Source organism: Falco rusticolus, chromosome 4 (assembly GCF_015220075.1).
Source record: "Falco rusticolus isolate bFalRus1 chromosome 4, bFalRus1.pri, whole genome shotgun sequence".
Lineage (NCBI taxonomy): Eukaryota > Metazoa > Chordata > Aves > Falconiformes > Falconidae > Falco > Falco rusticolus.
This window is the reverse complement of record NC_051190.1, coordinates 46262066-46286695: the sequence shown is the minus strand read 5'-3', so window position 1 is coordinate 46286695 and position 24630 is coordinate 46262066. Positions and strand designations below refer to the sequence as shown.

The 24630-nt window shown below is 56.5% G+C and overlaps 1 protein-coding gene and 1 long non-coding RNA gene across 2 annotated transcripts; one reads left to right on the top strand and one right to left on the bottom strand.

The window, feature by feature from the left end:
• Positions 1 to 10937: 10937 nt before the first annotated feature.
• Positions 10938 to 23917, top strand: LOC119146594 (calcium/calmodulin-dependent protein kinase type IV-like). The gene is made up of 12 exons (XM_037384531.1): positions 10938 to 11763; positions 12261 to 12388; positions 16027 to 16105; positions 16444 to 16506; positions 18926 to 19008; positions 19192 to 19264; positions 19874 to 19964; positions 20065 to 20139; positions 20351 to 20426; positions 20582 to 20708; positions 20825 to 20977; positions 21362 to 23917. The coding sequence occupies exons 1-12, from the start codon at positions 11761 to 11763 to the stop codon at positions 21584 to 21586; spliced, it is 1176 nt and encodes a 391-aa protein (XP_037240428.1). The 5' UTR covers positions 10938 to 11760; the 3' UTR covers positions 21587 to 23917.
• LOC119146646 lies at positions 22931 to 24628 on the bottom strand. Its single transcript, XR_005103795.1, has 2 exons — positions 24207 to 24628; positions 22931 to 23662 (listed from the first exon to the last, which is right to left on the bottom strand). It is a non-coding gene; the product is annotated as an uncharacterized LOC119146646 (long non-coding RNA).
• Between the last annotated feature and the right edge of the window lie 2 nt (positions 24629 to 24630).

Below are 24630 nucleotides of genomic sequence, written 5' to 3'. Positions count from 1 at the left end.
CCACCACCACCTCCCCATGGAGAACTGGGGGAGGGGACACCCGCATCCCCCGCAGACAGCACGCACTGGCGAGGGGCACAGGCGGGCTCTGGCAGCGGCGCAGCGATTTGGCATGCAGCGGCAGGAGCCACCAGCCGATGGGGCCCTGGCCGCCGCGTTATTAAGGGATTAGCAAGTTGTCTTGGCGCTCAATTGTAGATAAGTGCCGCATTTTGTATTATCTTTTCACGCTGCACCACGAAGGATGACAAAGAGACAACATGGGTGTCATGGCCTTCAGCATATCATTAAGGGTAATTTGTCTTGCGGGGAGGGGGAGAGCGGAAAGGAGAGGAGGCGAGGGAGGAGAGGGAAAAGCAGCCCGGGAGGAGAGAGGGGATTAAAAACTAAGGAGAGGAGATTAGGAGTGAAATGTGAACTGTATTCAGAGGCAGCCAGGCAGGGAGAAGCAAATAGCCGAGGAGGGGAGAGCGTGGGGTGGGGGCTCAGCCCAGCAGCCGGGTCCCACGCCGGGGCCACGCCAGCGGGAGAAAGGCCCATGGCTGGGAGAGATGAGGCGGGGGGCTTCAGAGACCCCCTCCTCTTTTCCTGCACAGAAGAGTCCCGAATCCATCCCTACCCTCGATCATACACATTCATCTATGGTCATAAGCAGCCACCCAGCCCAGTGGCCCCGGCGATGGGACGCACACCGGTGTTGGCTGAACCCATTGCCCCCTGCATGGCTGAGTAACCCGGCTCCTGGGGGGCTGGGGGTACCACAGGGGGTCCAGGGCACAGCCGCAGCTCCCTGGTGCAGCCCACGCCTCGGTGCAACCTGCTCCTGGTGCAACCCACTCCTCAGTGCAACCTACTCCTCAGTGCAACCGCCTCCTGGTGCAACCCTCTCCTGGTGCAACTCCATTTCTCAAAAGCTTTGCAGCCCTCCCCAGACCTGCTCGGCCCCGTCCTCATGCAGCACATGCCCACCAAGCCCACCAGGAGCCAGCACCGCGTGGCAGCGTTTGCACCCCCCTTGCCCAGCAGCAAAGGTTGAAGAAAAGAGTAATAAATGTAGCAGAAAGAGAAAAATGTAGCAGAAATCCAGCAAAGCTCCCCAAGGCCTGGGAAAGTTGGAGTGGAGCCTGTGGTGGTTTGCTCTACCAGTCAATCAATCAATCAGGAATAAAGGCATGGGTATTGATCAGGGAAGATGGCTTTTCAGGGGCCGGGTAATGGAAATACGCATCTGGAGACAGTCAAATGGAACCGTGGTGACTGCTAAGAGGAGATGCCGACCTGATCTGCGGGAGGAGAAACCCTGTGAAAACAGCTCACCCTCACCCAAATGCCACTTCGGCTCCTTCCCACAGTGCCCAAGGTGGCCGAATCTCCCTGGGGCAACGTGGGGCGAGGGGGCTGCAGCCACCCTGGGGTGAGAGGCATCCAGATACCACCACTGTGGTCCCCCAGCATCTTCCTCCACCGAAGGGACCAGGTCTGCTGGGGCTGGGGCCGGGACTGGGGCCAGGGCATCCACCCGCACCCCCTCCCTCCCCTCCTCTTCTGATAATCCTATTTTTGAACCAGGGGATTAGGATCAATACTTCACTCCTAATGCTGTGGTAATACAGTGTTACACCGCCAGCGCCAGTTCCCTGCTGAAACACTTAAGGTAGTTTAAACCCATTTGTGCCGGGGAGTGCCGTGAATCCACAACGAGCTCCTTGCACGGCTGAGCCAGAGCTGCGGCTGGGCAGCACGGTGGGTACCGGCCTGGCAGCTGCCCACACGGCTACTGGCCAAATCCAGCCCTGGGTGGCTGCAGCCAGCAGGGCTATGGTGGCCCTTTGAGCCTAGGGGCCTTCCAGACCCCAAAAAGGGCCATGCCGGGCAGGGTCATGTGAGCACCAGGGTCACAACTGTGTCCTCTTGCATCCAGCTGGACGGAGACATGCAGGATGTGCATGAAGTGGCTGCTCACGCTGCCTGTCCTGGGGCTCTGATGGCCCTGCTCCGGGCAGCCAAGCCCTTGTGCAAGCGTAGTGCAAGCAGCCCTTGTGCAATCAAGTGGTTGTGGTCCCTGGGGTGTGGGTGACCCCAGCTCTGCTCCACACGCAGGCACCCGAGCATCCCCAGCGCAGGGCTGCGGGGAGACCAGCCATCCTTCCCTCCAAATTGGCTGAGGGGTTTGGAGGCAAACTCCCAGGGAATAGAAACACAAATATTTCCATCCAGTGCTATAATTATGAATTAGAGCAAAGCTCTGTCTTTATTAGGTGCTAATAGAGATAAAGGGGGTTTTGAAATGCAAGGCACAGCTATATAAATGCTAATTCACCCGGAGACCTTCCTCTCTCCCCAGACCGCAGAGAACCCGAGGTTTCAAGGCAACTTCTCTCAAAAAAAACCCCAACCAAAAAAACCACCAACAAACCTGGCCAAGGAAAGTCCAAGAAATCATCTTAGCAACTTAATTAAGTTTGTTTAGCCATGCAGCAGCTCCTCTCTGCCGGGCTGCCCTGGCACCAGCGATGCCCCAGCAAACACCATTTGTGGGGTGCAGGGCAGGAGCTGCCTGCAGGGGCTGGGGAGCAGCAAAGGGGTGGTGGGGACCTACGGCAGGTGAACAGCCAGGCATGGAGAGGACTGCATCCCCCTGCATGCAGGGGCCTGGTATGCACTGGTGCATGTGCACACACGTTGATGAACACACACACACGCACAAATGCACACATTGCAGCATGCGTGTACGTGCATGCACGCTGGCATTGCTGCAGCACCCCTGCGGATGCCCGTCCACGTGCATTCACAGTGGCGTCGCTGCAGCACCCCTGTGGATGCCAGTCCACGTGCATGCACGGTGGCGTTGCTGCAGCACCCCTGCGGATGCCCATCCACATGCATGCACAGTGGCATTGCTGCAGCACCCCTGCGGATGCCCGTCCTCGAGGCACCGAAGCAGCAGGAAGGCAAACTGCCGCCCTGTGCTGCTCGCTGCCATGCCCCGCGCAGGCTTTAGGCAGCACCAGCACAGCCATGGCCCCTGTTTGACAGAGCTTTTGGCTCTGTAACGCTGCAGGTGACAGCCTTGTCCCCCCTTGCCTGCCTTGGTTCCCCACCTGGGGACACCAGACCCTCCCCAGAGCCCCCAGTGCAGAGCCCGGGAGTGCGGAGCTGCCCAGGGAAAGAGCAGAGCCCTCAGCCCAGCTGGTGCTTAAAAGCTTCCACGGTGGGTTGTTAGGGAAAGGAGTGGCATGGATGCTAAAGAAGGGAAAGCAGCTCATTAGCACCCGTCCTACCTTCCACAACCAGCCGATCAAACCTGGCTTCTCGCTGCTCCTGGCTCCTCTTTTCCAGGGATCAGACCAGGCAGTGATTTATCCACCTGCCGGGATGTGAGGCCCGTGAGAACCACCCCAGCTTTACCTGGTGCCCTCCGTCCCTCTCCCTATCCCCCCAAATATGTATTTTTCAATTTTCCTCTGTATCGATTTTCAATCTGGCGCAGAGAAACGAGACAATCCCAGCTAAGCCAGCCCGGTTCTTGCCGCCGCTCGGCCAAAAAGTCATCCCATCCCTGCAATTAATGACTGTCCTTGGCAGGTGGCTGAGCGGGCCCAGGGTGGGGGGGTGCCTTTGCAGGGGGATGCTCCCCTCCGTGTGTGGGCATCCTTGACCTCTCCTTTCCCATGCCACGAGGGTGCGAGGCTGCAACCCCCCCTTGGGTGTTTTTCTGGGGTGGGGGGTCCCTTGCCAGGCTGGCCCTGCTGGAGTCCCTCAGTTCCCTATCCTTTTCCCAGGAATGCTGAGCTCCATGTCTGGGTTCAATCTCTTTCCCAGGGATGCTGAGCTCCTGGTCGGGCTGAAGGATGCTGGTGACATAGGCCTGGGTGGATTCTGGCTGGGCAGGCCAGATCCTGCACCCGTATAAATTGGTCTCATCCCTCCAAGTGGTGCTGACTGCACTGGGTTACACCGGTGAGGATCTGGCTCTCTGTGCTCAGAGTAGTTTTCAATTAAAACAAAAATATCCTGTAATCACCCACAGAGGGGTTTTTATTTCCTTCCTTTATTTTTTTTTTTTTTTAATCTATTATGAGGAGCTTAGAGATGTATGGAACACTGGCAAGGGACGATCTGAGGATTAGGGATCGGCACCGTCCTGGTGTGACAAGCAGGGAAAAGAAATTCCTGCTGGGGCTGGGAAGGGGATGTCACATCCAGCTGGGGTGCAGAGCAGAAGGGGTCACCACGGCAGTGATGGCTCCAGAAGCAGCAGAGTGCTGGCAAAGGGGTGTCCTGGAGCAGACCCCCATGCTCCTGCCATGCTCCCCACCCACTCCCTGCTTCCGTGCACCCAGTTTAGCATCAAAGTCATTTTGGTTCGGGCCCCCTGTCTGCTGTTCCCTCGTTTTCAGGGGGCTGGTAACTGCCCTGAGCATCATCAGGGAAACCCACCGGCTGCGGAGGGAGAGCTGTGCAGGGCGAGCAGCGTTTAACTCCCTCCGCCACAGAGAATTACCTTGTTTACCATTTTCCTGACCCCAAAAAAGACAATGAAATTGCACACGAAACCAACAGATTTTAGCCACATGCCTGCAGAGAGAGAGGCGATATAAATAAAATGCAGATAGGGACTCTTGCAGCAGGGGTGGGCAACGGGTTCACGGCATGAGCGGGGACATGCTGGGGCTGCCTGGGGGTCAGGATGGGGTGACCCCCGGCACCACATGCACCTCACGGTGCTTTTTGGGGACCAGTTCTGGCTTTCCTGGAAGCTGCCCGGTGGAGCTGGCCAGCTGAGGGTGCAGCGCCTGATTTGCGGAGCTGCTTTGGGTGAAAAAGCCATGGTCTGAGCAAAACCTGCTGCTGGGGGTGAGCGGCCGTGGCTCTGCAGCACCCACGGCCCTGGGGCAGGCTCGGGGTGCGGACATGGGAGTACCTGGAGCATCCCCAAGACTTGTCCTGCATCCTTGTGGCAGGCACCAAGCTGGCACCCTCAAAGTCCCTGCTCATCCTCTTGCTTTAATGCACCACCTCTATTTATTCTGCTCCTGTAACTGTAAAATTGATTTTCTTGCAACAAGACGCTTGTCTTTCACTACTGAACGCACCCAAATGCTCCAACATAAGACACTGGCAATTTTTAATTAGTTTCCTTTATACCTCTTGCCTCCCCGAGCAGGCATGTGGAACTGGAACAGGGGAGCCCGAAAAGGAGTGGGATCCAGAGGTGACAAAAGCAGTTTTTATTCTTGATATGATCATTAATAATACACGCCGTTTACCTAACGAGGCAGGAGCATAGGAGGACAGGGATAAGCAGCAACAGGCGCAGGGAGGTGATTAGTGCATCTTTCAGCTGCAGGGCTGGAGGAGCATCTTTAACCACCGTAATCTTTAAATATCTCAGGGCAGTGCCTCGCTGCCTGGCCCCCTCCCCACAAACACCTCCCCCCACAACCCTGCTCTGTCAATCGCTTCCCTGGCCCCACTCAGCCACATCCTCATCCCTGCCGGGGCCCAGCAGCATCCTCCTGGGATCAAGGCATCCATTGGGAGCCCCTTGAAGGCAAGTGGGAAACACATGTGGGTGATACCAGCCAAGGACTAATTGAAAGAGCCACACTGCAAATCACACACCCCTGCTAACGAGCCCAGGGTTATTAAAGCCTTAATGGCTGGCTTGCAGGGAGCTCTGCTGTTCTGCCAGTGCCCTACCCAACCCCTGCCAGCCCCCTACCCTCACCCCCACAGCCTTGTGGGGGTCCCAGCTCTGAAGGGGTCCAGCAGCTGCCCTGTGCCCCCCCAAGATGCTGTGCTAAAGCCAAGAGAGCCTTGTCTGGTGCTCCAGGGAAGTGTGCAGGTAAGGTGCATCCTTCACCGAAGCCCTGCACAGATTGCTGCTGTTGCCTCTGCTGGCTCCTGGCACAGCCACTGCTGGCACTGCTTGCACTCGCTGCTGTTCACCCCATGCCCACCCCAAAATGCATGGTCAGCTCAGCCTGGCAGCAGCAATGGGGTGGGAGAGGTGGCCGGACTCCCAGTATCCCCACTGTCAGGAGGGGCTGGGGGGTCCCCAGGAGTGGGCCAAGATCTGAGGGGTCTTTTCAGCTGCAAGGAGAGAGCAAAGCCCCTCTGCCCTCTCCAGCGGTGCGCAGAGCACACACGCGTGGATGCACAAACGTGCGGACGCGTGCGCGCCCAAACGAGCGGTGCAAAAAAAAGTTGCCGAGGAGGGGTGGGGGGAAGGAAAAGAAAAAAAGTAAAAAAAAAAAAAGTGAAGGAAAGTCCTGCAGTCTTCTGCCTTGTCAGTTCTCCGTCTGCTGTCACTCAGACGCCGAATTCTCCTTCAAGTTGTCATAGCAAGGCTGGCGGGGATTATGCCGAGACTCTGTCCAGAATTGATTCATGTGGAACGCGTGCTTGACGAGCGGAACCGCTGGTGTGAGCGGGAGCCGCTGAGACCCCCTATTTTCCCACCTTCCTCAGACAATCTGGTATTGTTTGGCCGCAGCCTTAGTGATCCCTGCACCAGGGCTGTGACTGACACAGCTTTGAGGCTCTAAGGCGTATTTTGAATTTCTAAAACCTCTCAGGAAGTCCCCAGGGTGCCTTCTGCCATTGTCTTGTTTCTCCTTTCGCCTTTTTCCCTTTCCACCCCAAACCCCTCCCCCTCCCCCTGCCACCACCTCCCCCTTTTTTTTTCCCCTTCCTCCCCCTAATTCCAGACCCTACAATCCCTAATGCAAGCCATTTTTTTTCTTTTCCCCCCATGTTTATGTTCTGACTCTCTGAAGCTGCTCAACCAGTTTGCAAACATGATTTAAAAAAAAAAAAGTGAGAAAAACTAAATAAAGCTCTAAAAGTTCCCAAATCCTTGATCTGCCACTGAGAAGAAGGGCTTTACTTGTTTGCTTTTAATCAGTTGACACAAATACTGGGATGTGTTGAAAAATAATAATAGGAATAAATCTTTCACCTAATCTATCATGCACTTGGGTCCACTCCGCTGCCCGCTCTGCTCTGGCCATCCATCACCCGTCCATCCCCGCTGGGGCCATGCGGTGGGACCGTCCCACGGGATCTGGCCGTGGAGTTTCCATCTGGGTAAAGCGTTTCCACCAGAAGCCCCCGCAGAGGTGCTGAGTCCCCAGTAAAGGACTGGGCTGTTCCCCAGCACAGGGTCCAGGCTCTGCTACCCCTGCCTTGAGCTTCCATGCACTGGGACCACCAAGCCAGTGCTACCCTGTCCCCTTGCAGCCCCTGGCCTCTCCTGGGCTCACCACTATATAACCATTTCCCATTTCCAGTCTTAATCTTTTAAGAATGAATTGAGAATGACCAGTGTAAATACACTGGTGCCACTGGGAGCAGAAACCACTCTTTAATCTCAGATATGAAAACAATTCCCTGCTCTGCTCGCTAGCAATCAGCAAGTGCTATCAGTGCTGCGCTCTCCCCAGGAACAGGAGAGCTTATAAATATGAATTAGTGCAGAGAAAATCTACTCTCTTACCTAAAGCTAAATGTTATCTGGGTCCCTTTCCAGCAGTGGCTGACATTTCCAGAGTGCTTTTAGTCACATCTGCGGGAAGACAACTCATTTCTTGGGTTTTTTTTCTGTTTTTTGTTTTTTTTTTTTTTTTTTTTTAAAAAAAGGAAGAGAGGAGGAAAGGAAAAAAGAGGAAGCAGAGGAGCAGGAGGGGGATATGTGGCAGTGCAGGGACATGCTGCCTTTGTTCAAAGAGGGAAATGCTGGATGCCTGAGCCTCCTCTGGGAGAATGGAGATGCTGGGTGGGCTCTGCCCCAGCTCCTGGTACTCACTGGGGAAAGGACAAAGGACAAGGTGGCCGGGGCAGCCAAAGCCTCGAGGCAGCGGTAAAACGTGCTCTTGCCTGAGCCAGGCCTCGAAAGGTGTTTGCTCATAGCTGGGGCATCGAGCAGCCCCAGGGTGGCTCCCAGTGCCGCCACCCACCTGCACTGGGATCCCACTGGGGGGGATGTGGGGAGTGGGGACCCCACCCCACACCTCAGTGTGCAGCCCTGAGGGCAGCCTGCTGTGGTGATGGCAGCCAGAGCCACCGGCATGGTGCATCCTGTGGGGGTGGGTGCCCGCAGTCCTGGCACGGAGCCCCTGGGGTTTGCTGGGGTGAAGCCTTGCAGGAGCAGAGCCCGGGAGTGTCTGGGTGCTGCAGGGATTTACGGGACAGCAGCTTCACCACATGCCACCTCTGCCCAGAGTCTCGGTGAGCCATGGCAAGGTCATCTGCAGTTGGTGGGGCAGCGCTGGAGCGGCACGCGTGGACCCCCAAAAGCAGGAGTCAATGCCTGAGACAGAGCTGGGAACATCCCTGGGGACGTCCTGGAAATGGGGGCGTTCAGCAACCTCGTGCAAGGGTGGGCTGCCATACTGGAGCTGCGGCACGGTGTGGGAAATGCTCCCACAAGCCTGGCCAGGAGGATCTCTTGGGAGAGAGGGAAAGCACGAGGAAGCGATGGGGCCAGGTGGGGCATCACCAGCAGCAGCAGATGCCTGTGCCAGGCACCACACTTGCTCTGCTCCAGCAGCACCCCAGCCAGCTGCATCTCTCTCTGCCTCTCCTACCCTCTGTCTCTGCGGCACGAGGGACCCACGCACGCTCCGAAGGGCCCAGCACCTCCACGGGCTGTAGCTGTTGCTGCTGGGGAAGGATGTGACCCTGCAGAGGACATGCAAACCCCATCATCCCTCCTCCCCTCCCACCGCCTGGCTCTGATCCCCGCTACCTGTGCACACCAGCCTCTCACCGCAACTGTATCTGCGAGGGAAGGAACTACAGACCACGAGAGTCTCTAATGGGATGCTTAAGCTGTCTTTTAGGTTTTTAATGAGCGATTCCTGGCAGGAATGCTAAACATCACTAGGTAGACAGACCTGCCTTGCTGTCAGGCGGCGCAATGTGTTTCTGTGTCCTTGTCTGGCTCAAGTGAGCTCTGACCTCATTTGCTTCGTGCCATTCAATTAACAAAGCAAGCAGTGCTGGGGAGGAGGGGGGGGAGATGCTGCTGCTGGTGGGGTTTAACCGTATGTATTAATTTCCATTTTATGTTCCAAACAATTGAGCATCGCTCAGCAGTGGGAGGCAGTGGCTGGCCCCTCGCATGGGTACCATTCCCAGGCACCGCTCTGCCCCAGGCTGTGGTTTGCTGGTGACCCCCAGCCCAGCACTGGTGGCTTATGGGGTCCAGGGAGACCACGGGGGTCCCTGCTCTGGCCTTGCCTTCCCATCCTCCACCCAGGGAAAGATCCACACCCCCACGCAGGCCTTTCGCTGTACTTCGGTTAATGCCCCTCCATCTTGTACTTCATCCCGAACGTTGATGGTTGCACGAGACAGAAATGATTTGGAAAAAGGTGAGAGAGGGAGAGAAATGTTACCCGGGATGTTAAAAAAAGCAACTTGAGGCATCTAAATTTATGCTACTCTAGAATGGATTTTATTCCAGTGTAATGAGAGAACAAAATAATTAATTCCTTTCCAGCAGACAAAAGGCTAGAGGCTTTCCTCCAGCCCCATCCTCGCATGGAGCCGTAGGGAGGATGGGAGCCGAAGGGAGGATGGGCAGCCGGATCCCAGAGGTGCAGCCCAGCCCTTTCCTGCAAGCTGGGGGGTCAGGTCTGCACCCCAGGAAGGTGCCCCACCTGGGGACAAGGTGCTGTAAAGGGCAGCCCCCTCCTCTCAGGGCTGGCTCGTGGGATGTGCAGGGGATTGGGGCTGCCTGGCTGCTGTCACAGCCCCATCCCCACTTCCCACTGCCCAGGCTGGATCCAGCCCCACGCTCCACCCAGTGCCCACCCACGGGTGACAGAGTGGGTGTCTGTGGGCACTGCCGGTGGGATTGCAGCCCCTTGCAAAGAGGTGAATGACCAACTTTCCGAAGGGAAGGGGCTGCCTCTCCTCTTCAAATGCAGTCGTCCGCCCCCCCCCCAACCCTTTGGGGGCTGGGAACGAACAGGGGGACTGTGCTTGTTCTGGATGAAGTGATAAATATCAGTTATGCAAATTAGCCTCTTCCAGCCCACCCTTTTCTCCACAACCTACTGTAATGGGGAGAAATGGAGCCAGGGTCAGTTTATCCACTTGGCAGGTCACGTTTATCCACTTGGCAGGTCACTCCCTTTAGGAACATCCCTTTCAAAAAAAGAGTTGCAACCAGGCTAGATCAAGCAGGGCTGACTTTGCCTCCCTCAGATATGATAAAATATTCTAATAAATACTTGGGAAGCCCACTACAAGGAGAATGTTTCATGTGGGGCCTTTTCTGTGGGTCTCCCACCCGAGCTGCGGCGGTGGGGGGGCCATGCAGCATCCCTGGGGCCCCACCATCACTCCCACGCAGATGGTCGCTGCCCCATGGGATGTTTCTCCTGTTTCCAGTTTTTAACAGGAAAACATAAAAATCTGCTCCTGGCTTTTCAGGGAGCAGGGCTGAGAAGGAGCCCCTCTCACCCGGGGGTGAGGGCAGCCCCCATTGCCGGCCAGGGCTGATGGGGAGGGGGATGGGGGGACGGAGCACACCCACACACCTCCTGCTCGTTGGCCTTGACCCCTGCATGGCCCCATTCCCACCCCATCCCTGGTGCCACCCTGTCCCCATCCCAAATCCCATCTCCATCTCTATCCTGTTCCCGGCCCCATCCCAAGGCCAGCCCCAATCCCAGTTCCACCCCATCCCTGGCCCCATCTCACCCCGACCCCCCAGCCGCTATCCCCCAGCTCCCGCCCCCTGCCATGCCCCCTCATCCCCTTCCCCCCAATGCCAGCTCCGCCCTGCCCCCTTCCCCCTCTCACCACAGTCCCATCCCCCTCCCGCCCCTATTTCACCCCCCCCACCCCCCCCATCCGGTGGGCGACGGCGTCACCGTGCGGCAGCGCCCGGCAGCGCCCGCGTCCGCCCCGGGACCGGGACCAGGACAGGGACAGATGCCGGGCTCTGGGTGCTCCCTGGGCCGGGGCAGGATCCAGCCTCCCCGGGTGTGGGTGCTGTGGGTGCTGCCCGAGATGCAGGCAGGATCGGTCCCTCGGTCCCCGAGGGGTGCTCGGGGCCGGATCCGGCGCGGTGCCCCCGCTGCCTGGCCCCGCCGTGGGCCCGATCCTGCCGCTGGGCTGCGAGTGATGGGGAGCGGCTGAGCGAGGGGCGGGGGCGTGGGGCCGCCCCCCGAGCCCAGCCTGGAGCCCCGCGGGGCTGGCGGGGCGCGGTGCAGTGGCGGCGCCGGGCCGTGGGGTGGCACGGCCGAGCCGGCCGGGAAACCGGCGCCAGACGGTGATGCTGCCTGGGAGGGTTCCCGTCCCCGCATCCCCACCTTCCTTCCCCTCTCCCTGCAGCCCTGCGCCCCCGCTTCCCGGCATCCCTCCGTCCCTGCGTCCTTCCATCCCTGCATCCCTCCATCATCCTTCCATCCCTCCATCATCCTTCCATCCCTCCATCCTTCCATCCCTCCATCCTCTCATCCTTGCGTTCCTCCACCCCTGCATCCCTTCATCCCCACGCTGCTGAGCACCGCCCAGGCGCCCTAACACCCCCTGCTGTGGGGAGCAGCAGGGGGGGCCCTGCCTGCCCGTTGGCAGCACGGGCCCGGGGGGGCTGCAGCCGGGCACAGCGCCAGCACCCAGGCGTGGGGGGGGCTGAGCAGCCCCTGCACCCAGCACCCACCCTCTGCACCGCCGCCCCGCGCTGGGGATGAGGGACCACCGAGGGGGACACAGCTCCACTGCACAGCGACACCGCAGCTAATGGTACGTGCCGGCTCCCCAAATCCAACCCAAATATTCATGGGGATGTAAAAAGCAAGGGGCGGTGGGGCCCCATGGAAGGGGGCATGCTTGGTGTCGGGGTGATTTTGGGGGGTGATGGCAGGAATCAGTGGGCAGATCCCCCAACATCCCACTCCATGGGGCACAGCCTGGGCGCAGCGTCTGGCCTGCTGGGCTCTGAAAAGCTGAGGTAGCCCCTAAAGGTGGGGATGGGGTGGGAAAAGGGGGTACCATGGGAGGCCTGGTGTGAAAAGCTGGGGCGGGATGGGAGGGGGGGCACGACACACAACATAGGCGTGAGGTATTATCGCTGAAAAGGCAGCATACGTGCTTGGTGGGAAGGAGATTTGTGGCTGCAACTTCATCATGCTTGATAATCCCGAGTGCTGCTTTTTGCTGGGCCATCTGGATGCTTGCATGCGTGGGGGCAGCGAGGTGGGGGGGGCTGCGGCGATGTCTGGGTCTCCTTTTCCGAGCAGCTGGCGGGAGCTCACCGCCCCCGGCCCACCATGCCCTCTTCCAAGACCAGCAGTGAGTACTGGATCGATGGGTCCCACCGCAAGACAGCCCTGGAAGATTTCTACGTCGTGGGCCCTGAGCTGGGACGGTACCGGCTGCTGGGAGCATCGGGCAGGAGCCCCCCCTTGCATGGGAACGTGTCCTAATCCGGGCAGGGACTGGCCTGGTGGGGAGAGGGATGAAAGGAGGGATGAAGGGCTGTGGAGGGAAGGATGAAGGCAGATGGAGGGATGCAGGGGGTGATGGATCGAGGGTGTGGGTTGTGGGACCCCCTTCCCTGACGTGTCAGCTGGGGCTTGGGTTGTGTTGCGATGCTGCAGCGGTGGTTTTGGCAGCACTCACTGAAGGTTTGTAGGATGGAGCCCAGGTTCCCTGTGTGCATAGATCTCTACGTTTCTCACCCCTGTGGTGGCGAGTGGGCTTGTGTGAGACCTGTCTTACTTCGAGCAGCCCAAGGCTTTGGGGAGGTGGATGATGAACCTGGCATGGCATGGAGCTATGGTGGGTCCCTCCAGAGCAGCCCCCTGCAAAGGACAGGCAGTGCAAGCCCCAGCAAAGGGACACAATCCCAGGGGGAATTTATTCCCAGATCTGGCTTTGTCCCACCTGGGTTGGAAAGCCCTGCCGAGGGTTTGGGCTGTGTCCCAGTGTGTGGTGGCTCAGAGGGGAGCCACCCCAGCAGCCAACGGCTTCTTGGTGGAGGCTGTTGTCATTTATTTATTAGAGGCTCTGTTGTAAATCCTCATGGGCAGGGGACAGTGGGGCTGGTGTGCCAGGTCCCCCAGGTGCTGTGTGTCATTCCCTGGGACTGGCAGGAGACATGTGTTTGAATCCTGCTGAAGGCAGCACCCATCTCTGCTTCCTCGGCGGGTTTGCCTTCACCACTGGCACATGCCGTGCCAAGCGCTGCTGTCTTCCATGGCAGCTCAGCTATCTCCCACCCCCTCGGGCTGCAGCGTCTGGGGGAGCCCAGGGCTGGTGCCCAGTGCCCGTGGGGATGCTGCCAGTGCCCCAGGGGCCACAATGCATCCCAAAGATGCCCAGGCTCAGCTCCCGTGTCCTGCGCAGGCCAGCAGCAATGCTGGCATTGAGGAGCTCCTGTGCTTGGAGCGGTCCCAACCGGAGGGCAGGTGACAAGGGGCAGTGAGCATCCCAATGCCCCCAGGGCACTGGGGGTGCCAGGGCGTGCTGGGAACCTCTGTGAGGAAAGTTTGACAGCCCAGTTTGAAGGGGACCCTGGGCTGTGCCGGCAGGGAGGAGGCAGTGCCGCTGCCGAGCCCTGGTTCCGAAGCAGATGGATTTGGTGGTGGTGGGCTCAGCCATCTGTAGGGGAGCCTCTGAGCATAAAAACCAGCAGCTTTGGTCAAGGGAGGTATTAACAGCTTCTTACCGAGGTGTGCCCAGTGTCACCGCAGGGCTTGGCAGCATGTGGCCCTGCACAGATGGGTGTAGGACAGAGGGACAGGCGCTGAGTTCCTGGACCCCCTTTCAACCATCCTTCTATCCACCCAGTTTTAGCGTGCAGGTTTAAATCAAACTGGGCTTGGTCTCGGAGCCAGCTGCACGCCCAGTGCGCTGGGCACACGTGATCCGGGGTGGGTGGGCGCCTGCTTGCTGTGCGTGGCTTTTGCTTAGTGCCTCTCTGCCACGATGCGCTGATGCTGCCCGAGCCACCGTGAGGGACCACAAGGTCAGACCCTGCTCCGACATCACACAAGGGAGCGAGGGATAGATGGAGGGAGCGTGAGGTGGCAGCGCTGCCGTGCCAGCAGGGAGGACCCGGCCTGCCGTGCCCCAGGGGTGACATGGAGCAGGCTGGGGGCTGCTCGTGGCTGTGGGCAGCAGCATCCAGCTCCAGGTCCGTACCTGCCTCGCTGCAGGTTCATACCATCCTCCCCACCACAGGCTTGGCAGCCTGCACGTGCCCCTGCCACCAGTCCAGGCTCTCTTGGCAAATCCCATTGTTTGACATTTTCCAGTTCATCTGTAAAGCAAATGCAATTATCTCCTGTCACAGTCAAGGTTGATTGCAGATATTTATTTGAGGCCTTAAGCAGCAGCCAGCGGCGGCTGCTGGGGGTGGTGGGGTGAGGGACCAGGGTGTAGCGAATGCCAGTGTGAATCCAGCCCCTGGCATAACTGGGGACGTGTGAGGGGCAGCTGGCAGCCCACCGTGGGCACAGCAGGCTGCACCATGTCCACGGAGCAACCCCAGCACCTCCGAAACACCACGCTGGGGGCTTCCAAACCATCCTGTTAGCGGGAATCGGGCTGCAAATTGTCCATGTGGAAAAGTCTTACAGGAGGGTGAGAGGCACCAGGTCCAGGCTGGGATTTAGCTGTGACAAGGGGGTGGAGGGACGAGGAGGGGCTTTGCACCCACACCCAGGCTGGGTGGAAAATTAGGAGGATACCCAGGCATCCGCTGCGTGCAGAAAGGCAGCGGCAGGGCAGGGTGCTGCTGCTTTAAACCTTCCAGTGTGTTTAAACCGTGCCTGCCGTGGGCTGAGCCCTGGCTGCCGCAGCCAGGGGAGACACTTGTGGCTTTTTCACCCCCTGGAAGTGCGTTATCATTGCGGTCACAGCAGCAGTGTTGCCATTTTGGATTCAGATTGAAGCCTTCTGCCCATTTTTCTGAGCTGGAGAAGAAGGTGACGGCCACCTCTCCCCTCCAAGCCTAAGCAGTTTGTTTCCAAATCGCTTTTCATTTGCAAAATAAAATTTCATAGAAAACATTGAGCAAAAGGAAGAAAATGCTTTGAAAATGGCCAAAGTCTAGCGTTACCCAGTTTTACTCACTCCACAGCATCCTCAGGCCCCGCCGCATCCCCATGGTACCTGGTAGCTGGCTCTGCTGTTGCCATGGGAACCTGATTCCCAAGTTCAGCTGGATGAGTTGCAAAATCTGCTCTCATTTTGAAAGCAAATCCCTCTTTCACAAGTGCACCCTGGGGAGCACGAGCAGCGCTGGGGCATTCAGCATGTGGGGCTGCAGCAAAAGGTCGCTTGCAGCCCTCTCAGTCTCGGGGGAGATTTTGGTGCTGAAGATGGTGTCTGCCATGGGGCTGGTCTTCTGGTGTCTCTGCTCGCCTGGGCCAAGGGCACGAGCGGGTGAGGATGCCTCAAGGCAGAGTATGAACTCAGTCCCAGAAGACAGCAAAGCCAAAGAGCAATAAAATGTGGCCGATTACTTGGGGGCAAAAATTAATCTGCTCCAAGGGGCCAGGCAGTGAAGAGGAAATTGCAAACAAGCCCCATAATGGCCTGAAGCCGTGGGTTGATTTCACCGTCCAGTGGTTAGAGAACGTTATTAACTAGATCTAAAAATCCCTGGCAGCTGAGGGCACTGCTGGGGGTTTAACGGGAACGATCCTCTTGGAACTTGGAGGGGTTTAACCTGCCTGGGAGGTTTCCCAGTGGCATGGGGTCGCCCCATGTGCTGTGGCTTTGTCAGGATGGGGATGCTGGCAGTGTCCCTGCAGACCCCACTGAGGTTGTCCTCTGGGTGAGAGGCTCCTAAAGATTTAACCCCCCTGTAGGACTTGGTTTTAATTGAAATGGCTTTACCCAGGAAAGCTGGAAGTGACGTGGGGAGGGGGACGCAGGCTGAGCTCCCAGGGCCTGGCAGTGGCAAAGGTCATGGTGGGGAGCGTGGGGTGATCCAGGACCCCCACCTCTGTCCTGGCTGCACCCAGGCAGGCTCACGAACCCTCTGCCCTCCCGCAGGGGAGCCACCTCGGTGGTGTACAGCTGCGAGGAGAAGGGCACGGGCACCCCCTACGCTGCCAAGATACTGAAAAAAACGGTGAGTGTTGGCAGGGCAGGGGGGCTGCAGGGTTAGGGGTGGGGGTCTCCTCCACCATCAAAGCACCTTGGCACTCGGATGGACATGGCGCTGTCAGCCAGGCATCGCTCCTGTGGTCCGAGGGTCCCAGATGGATGAAAGTGCTGGGGTTTGGGCTGGGGGTGCAGCAGTGGGGGGTGGTTCTTGGTGTATTTTGCTGCTGCTGGGGAAATGGGCCCTGGGACAGACACGGGAACCTGCAGGGAGCGATGGCAGGGGGGTCTCTGCATGGCAGGGGTGGGAAGACCCAGACCTGGCAGCACAGGTAACATCACTTCTGTGTGGCCTTTGCTTTCTAGATCGACAAAAAGATCGTGAGGACAGAGATTGGGGTCTTGCTGCGGCTTTCGCACCCCAATATCGTAAGTAGGAACCTCACGGTGCAGCTCGCGGCTCGGGTCGGGTTGGTGTGGCTGCTGGGGGTGGCTCTCCCCTTCACTCTGCCTATGGGCAGCCGGGGAGCCTGACTTTGCCAAGGGAAAGGCTGGGATGTTCTTGTCCTCGTCCTGTCTCGGTGTGGGATGAACTCACCACCCCATGGGAAACCCTCCCTGCATCCCACATCCCCTCCCTGCCTCGCAGACAGGCTCCAGATGCCCAGTCCGTGCCATGGCATGGTGACTCCCCGCTTGCTGCCGCACGAAACTCCCGGATCTTGCAGTGCCTTTGAGCTTCCCAGCTCTGATATCGAGGGCCAGGCCCACTCCCCCCATCCCCTGGCTTGAGATTTCCATTTGGTAAGCAATTTCCAACAAGGAGATCAAATGAATACCATAGAAAATTGCCCATCTGTAATGAATCCTGCAAGGGGAGATAAAAGGGGAGGATGGGGCCACGGGTGCTGGGTGCAGCATCCTGGTGTGGCCAGCCACCATTTCTCTTGCTCAGCGCTTGGGGGATAACGGCAGCTCGGCTGGAACGATTTGCAACGCCCAGGAGCGGATCTAATCACCACTGGTGTCAGCAGAGCTGGGGCTGCCGTGTCAAACCCACTGCAGAGGCAGGGAGCTCGGGGGCTCTGCGCCCCCCATCCCTCCACCTGCCAAAAAGGCTTATAGTCCTGGCTGCTTAATTCCGCCAGCAAATTGCAAAAGCATCTTGAAGACAACCTGAGTTAAAGAAATAACGCAAAAAGCCACCTGGCAGCTGCTGCTGCTGTGGTGCTGAGTGCTGGCTCTGCGGGGGTGCGACAGATCCCGTTCCAATTGATTTTGCGGCCAGGACATCACTGGGACATCACCTCGCCGCTGGCTGCTTGCTGCCCAAGCTGCCTTTTCCCCCCACCCGCCCACCCCCACCCCCAGCATCACTCAAAACCCTGGGCATGGCTGCTTCCACCCCAGTGCACATCGACTGGCCTTGGAGCACCAGGGCTTTGCTCGCCGTGGATGCAATGTCCTGCCCACCTGCCACTGTCAAAAGCCTTGATGCAAAGCGATGAAAGCAAGAGAAGTCCAAAACATCTTCAAAACGGGGACAATGACAGCCGGGCTGTCCCTAAGCTGCTTGGCCAGCTCAGCATGGACCTGCCTTGGGTGCTCCAGCCTTTTTCTCAAAGATGCTTTCCCTATCCCAGGACATTTAGGCAGATGCAGGGACAACAGCCAGCATGGGGATTGGAGCAGCCCAGGAGGATGCTCAGATGTTGTCAACCATGGATGGAGAGAGGCTCCTCTCTGATGTGTTATCAGAAATGCAACAGAAAATTCAATTTCTGCCCTCCCTCCTCCTTTGCTCTCCAGGCAGCAGCACCACGGAGACGCGGGGGAGGAACCAGCTGGACAGTTTTAATATTTAAATCACCGAGTTTTCTGTAGGGTTCCGCTCACTCCCAAGTTCAAGTTATTTTTGAAGAAGAGATGCTCTGTTTCATTATTTACGCTGGTGCTGTCTATGCGCTCGCTATCGTTCAGCACTAACCTCAACAGCAGATGATAATAGGATTGTAAACTTTTGAAGTTAATAGGAAAATTATAGTGCTTCCGTGTATTATTATAATGCAATAAGCTGCCACATAGTGTCTCTCACCCTGCGGGGTATCACGGCTTGTCACCCAGCCTATGAAGGTAATGATTAAAGCCCCATGAAATTTGCAGTGTCACAAAAGTCTTAAGAAGCATGAAATTCTCAGTTTTCCATTAAAAAAATAATAAAAAAAAATTTGCATTTTGACATAGTTTTAAGAGAGACCTGTTAATTCCAGATTTGCTGCAGTGGCACAAAGGTCTCATGCAAACAACCTCACCTCATGTGGGAGCTAAAAAACAGGAAAAAAACACTTCTCTTTGCTGCAAAATGGTCAAAGGGACATTTCCAAAAGTACCTGTTGGGGTCCGAGGGCCCCAGTCCCAGTCCCTTGGGGCTTTGTGCATCTCTCCCGCATCCCTGCAAGTGCAGATGAGCAGGATCCATCCCAGGAGGGATGAAGGCAGGGCTTTTGGGGGTCGCTCCCACACCGCAGGGCTAGATGGATGTACCTGAGGTGCTAGCACAGCCGATGAAGCCGCAAAATTAAAAAGCTTTTGGTGAGTTCCTCCTCCGGCTAACATGCTTGGAGGCTTGAAGAGGATAAAGGCACCGTGTGCCTGTCTCTTCTTGTTCCCAGCACCATCTTTAATGCATCGTGGACTGCTGCAAACAGTTAGAAAAGATCACATTCAAACAAATCCAAAGGCAAGAAGGGAAATACGCTGTGGTACGGGGCTGCCCCAACAAACCCCTGACAGCCCGGTGGCCACACGCTTCCCCCAGCCTCTGCATCCCTCCTGTTGCCCCTTTCAGATCAAGCTGAAGGAGATTTTTGAGACGCCCTCTGAGATCGCACTCGTCCTGGAGCTGGTGACGGGAGGAGAGCTCTTTGACAGGTACAACTGGTCCTGCAATCCCCATACTGGCTCCTAACGAGGGGGGATGTATCCCACCCTAATGGCTGGGCGGGGCGGGGGGGGGGAAGATGAGGATGGAGAGGGTTGATGCACACCATGGTTGGGGGAGGGAGGGGGAGGGAGGGCCATATGGGGCAAGGTGCTGACCCTGTGTGACTGCAGGATCGTGGAGAGGGGTTTCTACAGCGAGCGGGATGCAGCCCACGTGGTCAAGCAGATCCTGGAAGCTGTTTCGGTAACATGTCCCCAGTGTGCTTCCTCCCCCCCCCCTCTAGCAGCCCCTCGGGGTGGTCCAGCAAGGAGGTCCTATGTGTGGTTCAGGGCTGTCACTGGAGGGGTTGCACCCACCCCGGGTACCCCTGGGGAGAGGCACCCAGAGCTGCACCCACCCTGGGTACCCCTGGGGAGAGGCACCCAGAGCTGCAGCCACCCCAGGTACCCCTGGGGAGAGGCATTTGCCCACTTGCCCTTGGGCCTCCAAAGGCATCACTGATGGAGACGCCTCTTCCAATCCACATTTGGAGTGGGATGAAGGAGAGGAGGGAGGAAGGTCAGCGCTGCTCTGCATCACAGGTCTGCTGGAGATGGGGTTTCTATAGCAATGGGAGGGTTTAAAAATGGGAGCTCATCAGGGGAAATGTCCTTACTGTGCCCCCGCAGCCACGCCAGCAGCTCTGGCACTGCAAGTGTTGGGTGTTTCCAAAGGACTAGTGGTGTGAGTTGGTCCCGTATCTGTGCTGGGTCCCCAGTTGCTGCTGCCTCCTCCTGAATTCTGCTGGAGGCAGACAAGCCTTCCCCTGCCCCTTCCCTTCCTTCCCGCATCCCTGCTTTTTTTTCTCTGTAGTATCTGCACAAAAATGGAGTCGTCCACCGTGACCTGAAGCCAGAGAACCTGCTCTATGCAGACCTGTCCCCCGATGCACCCCTTAAAATTGGTGGGTTTGCTGCGGGCCCTGGCCAGGGGGTTGTGGCACGAGGTGGGTTAATGATGGCTCTCCCTGACGGCAGCACTGCTCCCCTCTGTGTCCCTCTAAGGTGACTTTGGGCTCTCCAAGATCGTGGATGAACAGGACACCATGAAAACCATTTGCGGGACACCGGGGTACTGCGGTGAGCAGGAGGGAAGAGCTGGAGGGTGGGAGGGAGACTCCCTGCTTGAGGCCATGCACAGCTCAGTGCAGGAATGGCAGATGGCTGTGCTGGGCTCAGGAGACACTGCTGGTGCCCAGGAGGTCTTTCCTCAACTGTGAGGTTCCCACCGTGGCTGTGCTGCCAGGAGCTCCCCACACCCGTGCATTTGAACCCCAAACTCTGCTTGCAGCCCCTGAAATCCTCCATGGGTGCCCGTACGGCCCTGAAGTGGATATGTGGTCCGTGGGCGTTATCACCTACATCCTGTGAGTAACGCTGCTGGGGCCTTGTGGGTGGTGAAACCGCAATGGCGAAATGGTTTGCTCCACCGTAGCTCACCGTGAGCAGCCGGGAAGCACCGGCACGGCTGCGCCGCAGGGCCCAGGTGGCAGCTTGTAGCTCCTCTCTCCTGTGCTTGCAGGCTCTGTGGCTTCGAGCCCTTCTTTGACCCACGAGGGGACCAGTACATGTACAGCCGCATCCTCACCTGCGACTACGAGTTTGTATCCCCATGGTGGGATGAGGTTTCCCTCAACGCCAAGGACTTGGTGAGTGAGCCAGCACTGGGGCTCTCATGGCTGCCAAGTGTGAAGGCTTCAGATCAATGCTTGTGAAATAACAAACCCAGAGGCTTTTGATGAACGGAGACTTTTCTTGGTTACAGGTCAGAAAATTGATTGTCTTGGACCCCCAGAAGAGACTGACTGTCTACCAGGCTCTGGAGCATCCCTGGGTCACTGGGAAAGCCGCTAAATTTGCTCACATGGACAGCACGCAGAAGAAACTGCAGGAATTTAATGCCAGGCGGAAACTGAAGGTAAGGTGAAAAAAGTCCTGGTGACCCCCAGGGTGGCTTGTGTTTGCATCCCCTCATACGAACAGCTGGGGCCACCAAGAGCTAGGTTTTAATGATCCCCTGCCCCAAGCAAATAAACATTCAGTGATGTGTGGCAGCTCAGGGAGGGGGCTGAAGGATGATGGAGCAGTGTCTTGTGCAGCTGTGTCCCCAGGGAGCAGCAGCTGGGAAAAAGCCTGGCCCAAGGTGAAGGGCTGGCCTTCCCAGCTCAATGTGGCTGAAGGAGCAGGCTCCATCTCCCCTTCTGCACACTCTGGGGGCTCAAGCGCCTTGGGAACATCATCGAAGCAGAGAAGCATGCTAAACACACCAATAACTGCTAATGCTGCTATGCCTTTGCAACAGGCTGCCATGAAAGCTGTGGTGGCTTCCAGCCGCTTGGGCAACCACGGGCACCATGATTGCTCTCGCAGCGGGCGCAGCCAGGGAGGTCCCCAGGGCACCTGTCTACCCCAGGGAACAGGGACCACCAGCCCTGAAGCCACTGCTACCAAGGACCTCGATGCCTTCCAGAGTGACTGCCCTGCCGTGTCCAAGGTTTCTGTGAATGGCGCCGGCTGTGAGAGCTAAAGCGCTCGGCGCTGCTGCCGGCTTGCCACGGCTTCAACAAGCAATACCCTGTTGACCCTTGGACACTGGCATGGGGTAGAAGTGGAGGAAGATGGGGGGCACAGAAGTGCCCTGAGTGTAGGTGTGCATCAGGAGCCTGTGGTCTGTCATGTGGAGCATCCTTGTTTAGTGTCCTGTTGCCAGTACAGTCGTACCTGGTTGCTGTGAGTGTGTGTCTGTACGGACTCAACTGAGGAAACAAGGCTGGTGACTCTGTCTTCCAACAAATTAACAGTTTGGGCCACTGTGGCTTGAAAAGGTCCCAAGTGGCTTAAAAAACGAGGAGCAAACAGCAGAAAAAGGATTTCTTTCACCTTCCCTACAAAGGCAGTAAGTTGTCTTTCTGATGGAGTTTTGTAAGTTCCTGTAAATAGTCCTCAAGGGTTTATTTGCTTAGGGGAGAGGGTGCATCTGGATTATCACTGACCATCGACATTACAACTACAGCCGCTGTTACCAGAGCCAGCTGTAGGTTTGCTGCTGTATTAGACAAAGTTTGGAGGAGCCTTTGAATCCAGCTGTTTGATCCTATCGGAGAAAAAGTGTTTGCCGGTGGTTCCTTTAGTATCACTTGATGGTAGACAACCTTTGATTTATGCTTTTGCTCCACTCCCATTTCATTTGTGCCCATGTTCGGTCTTGCTGTGGGTATGTGATGGTGGTAGAATTGTCACGAACCAGGAATGCTGGCTCATCTGGCCTCTGCGTCGGCACTCCAGGTTAGGATTTACATGAGTTTTGATGAAGAACAATGCAACTCTTTCTACGGCACATTGTGAGCCTTTGTAATGGTGCTGTTGTTTCCTGAGTGAGGACAATGAGTTTATACATATTTCGGTTTTTTAAGACTAATGAAATTTTTTAGGCAGTTATTTACCAAGCCACAGGAAAAGCATCTGCAGATTTTAATACAGAACAAGTAATCAGACAGGAAAAGCCATATTACACATGGAGGATTACAGAAAGCCGGGCGGCTGCTCTGCAGTCACAGCTGGTGTGATCTGGTGATAGCATGAGGTTTGCTATCCTGGGGCAATGGCCATGACCCACAACCCTCACGGTTTGGGCGTGACACTTATAACAGTGCGTTTGGGCAAAAAATCTCAACTGGAGAAGAATGAAATTTGTACACGAGGTTCATTTTTCCAGGATGGGGACACAGAACCAAGCAGTTGATCAAGGAGGGATGGCAAATAAAAACCGAAATTTTGATGAAGCTGAAAGCTGCAATTACAGACACCCAGCTTGGCACAGAGCATGGGTCACCAGGTCAGAGCTGTAATCAGAGTGGCAGGAAGGCAAATGTAACACAACTTTCATATTTATTTACAGCACAAGCAGAAATCATAAAGACTATGTATAAGGGCTGATCCATACTGTATGAAGCTCATTTATGTTTAGGGTGCTTGTGAAGCTGAATGCAAAGGAGAGACTGGACGTTCAAGAGGGTTTTTTAATTGGAAAAATGTTTCAACCAGAAATGCACTGCTTTTTTTTAACTAGTGGTCATACCTTCAGTGGGGAAACAGGTGCACAGCAAGATACCGCTTTGGAGAAAGCAGGCACTGGTAACATGGGAGAATGCTTCAGCAATGGGAAAATTATCTGGTTTTCTTTGCATTTTGCAGGAGGGGCAGTTGTTTTCTCTCCTTTTTTTAATATAGAGGGCTGAACCTTGCAGTGTGCTGAACGCCAGTCTTTATCGGTGACACCCTGTCCTTCACACTCCATGATGTGTCCCCATTTTCTCCAGTGGGGCCAGAACATCTTTAACCATGTTGTTTACTAACCTGGGTCTTAAAAGACTATTTTATACCCTCTGACATGAAATACTTACTTAAACGCTTTGCAGGACCAGGCCGGAGTTCTGAGGACACTCAGAGCCCTTGAGGGAGGGACTGATGCTGGGAAATGCTGAGTAATGTTGCCCTGCCTGCAGACCACTCCCAATTCTGCAGAATAATGGGAAATACGGGATCAATGAGGTAACAGCGAGTAACAAAGTGTCGTCAGCAATGGAAGGCACTGGAGGGAAAACTGTAGGAAAAAAAAAGAAAAAAAAAGGAGTTTGCTTCTTATATCAACAAAGCATTATTCCACAAATATTGGTACTTAAAGGTAGGAAAAAAAAATGTACTCCTGGGAGTAAAACTAATAGGAGATGCCATTTTGGTCTGTACGCTGTTTTCAGAATGTGTTTTAATAACTTCCTACTTCAGTATAGTGGTGACATTTCTGATATTGCAGGTATTTATAAAGAAGTATAGACAACTAATAAAATATCAAACATCATAATGTGGGCTCTGTTTTCAGTTAATTCTTGGAATACAAGAGTTAAATACTGACAGGGCCAAACAGCAGCTTGCTGAAGGCTGGTTTTTTTTTCCCTGATTTTTTTAACCCCTTTTCATACAATTTATTTTCAGGCTCTGGGTGACTAAATCTACAGCCGTTTGTCTGAGCATGGTGGGGCTGACAGATCTGGTTGTAAATACACACCAGGAGCAGTGACAATGCTACTGGGGGCACTGGGGCCTACAAAGTAATTGAACCTCGAACCACAAAAGCGCCTTTAACTGACCTTTAACCGAGGGAAGTGCTGGGATGAGCACGGCCGCTGCAGGGCCCGTTCCCGGGGCACGCAGCACACCAGGGACAGGCGGGGGGGTGCTGGCTCCCACCCGGGGAGGCGGGAAAAGGAACCGCGCCCCCCTCAGCAGCTCCGGCCCGAGGCCTCCCAGGCCGCGGGGCCTCCCGGGCCTCTCGGGGGCTGCCGGGGTGGGAGGCCTGGGCCGGGGGAGCTCCGTGCCGCGCTCTGACGTCACGGCGCGGGCCGTACTACGTCACCTCCACCCCCCAGCCGCCCAGGACTCGCAAACGAGGCGAGCCGTGACGTCACAGCGTCACGAAGAGGAAGTGGCGCCAGGAGCAAGACCGCCTCTCCGAGGGGCGGGGTGTGGCCCGACCCTCCAATAGTAGAAGTAGGGGGTGGAGCCATCGGAGGA

Bases quoted from the DNA above. Each gene is read 5' to 3' on its own strand.
- LOC119146594 (XM_037384531.1), top strand. The intron at 12,389-16,026 runs GTACCGGCTGCT...GCCCTCCCGCAG, and splicing joins GTGGGCCCTGAGCTGGGACG to GGGAGCCACCTCGGTGGTGT. The intron at 20,140-20,350 runs GTGAGCAGGAGG...CTCTGCTTGCAG, and splicing joins CGGGACACCGGGGTACTGCG to CCCCTGAAATCCTCCATGGG.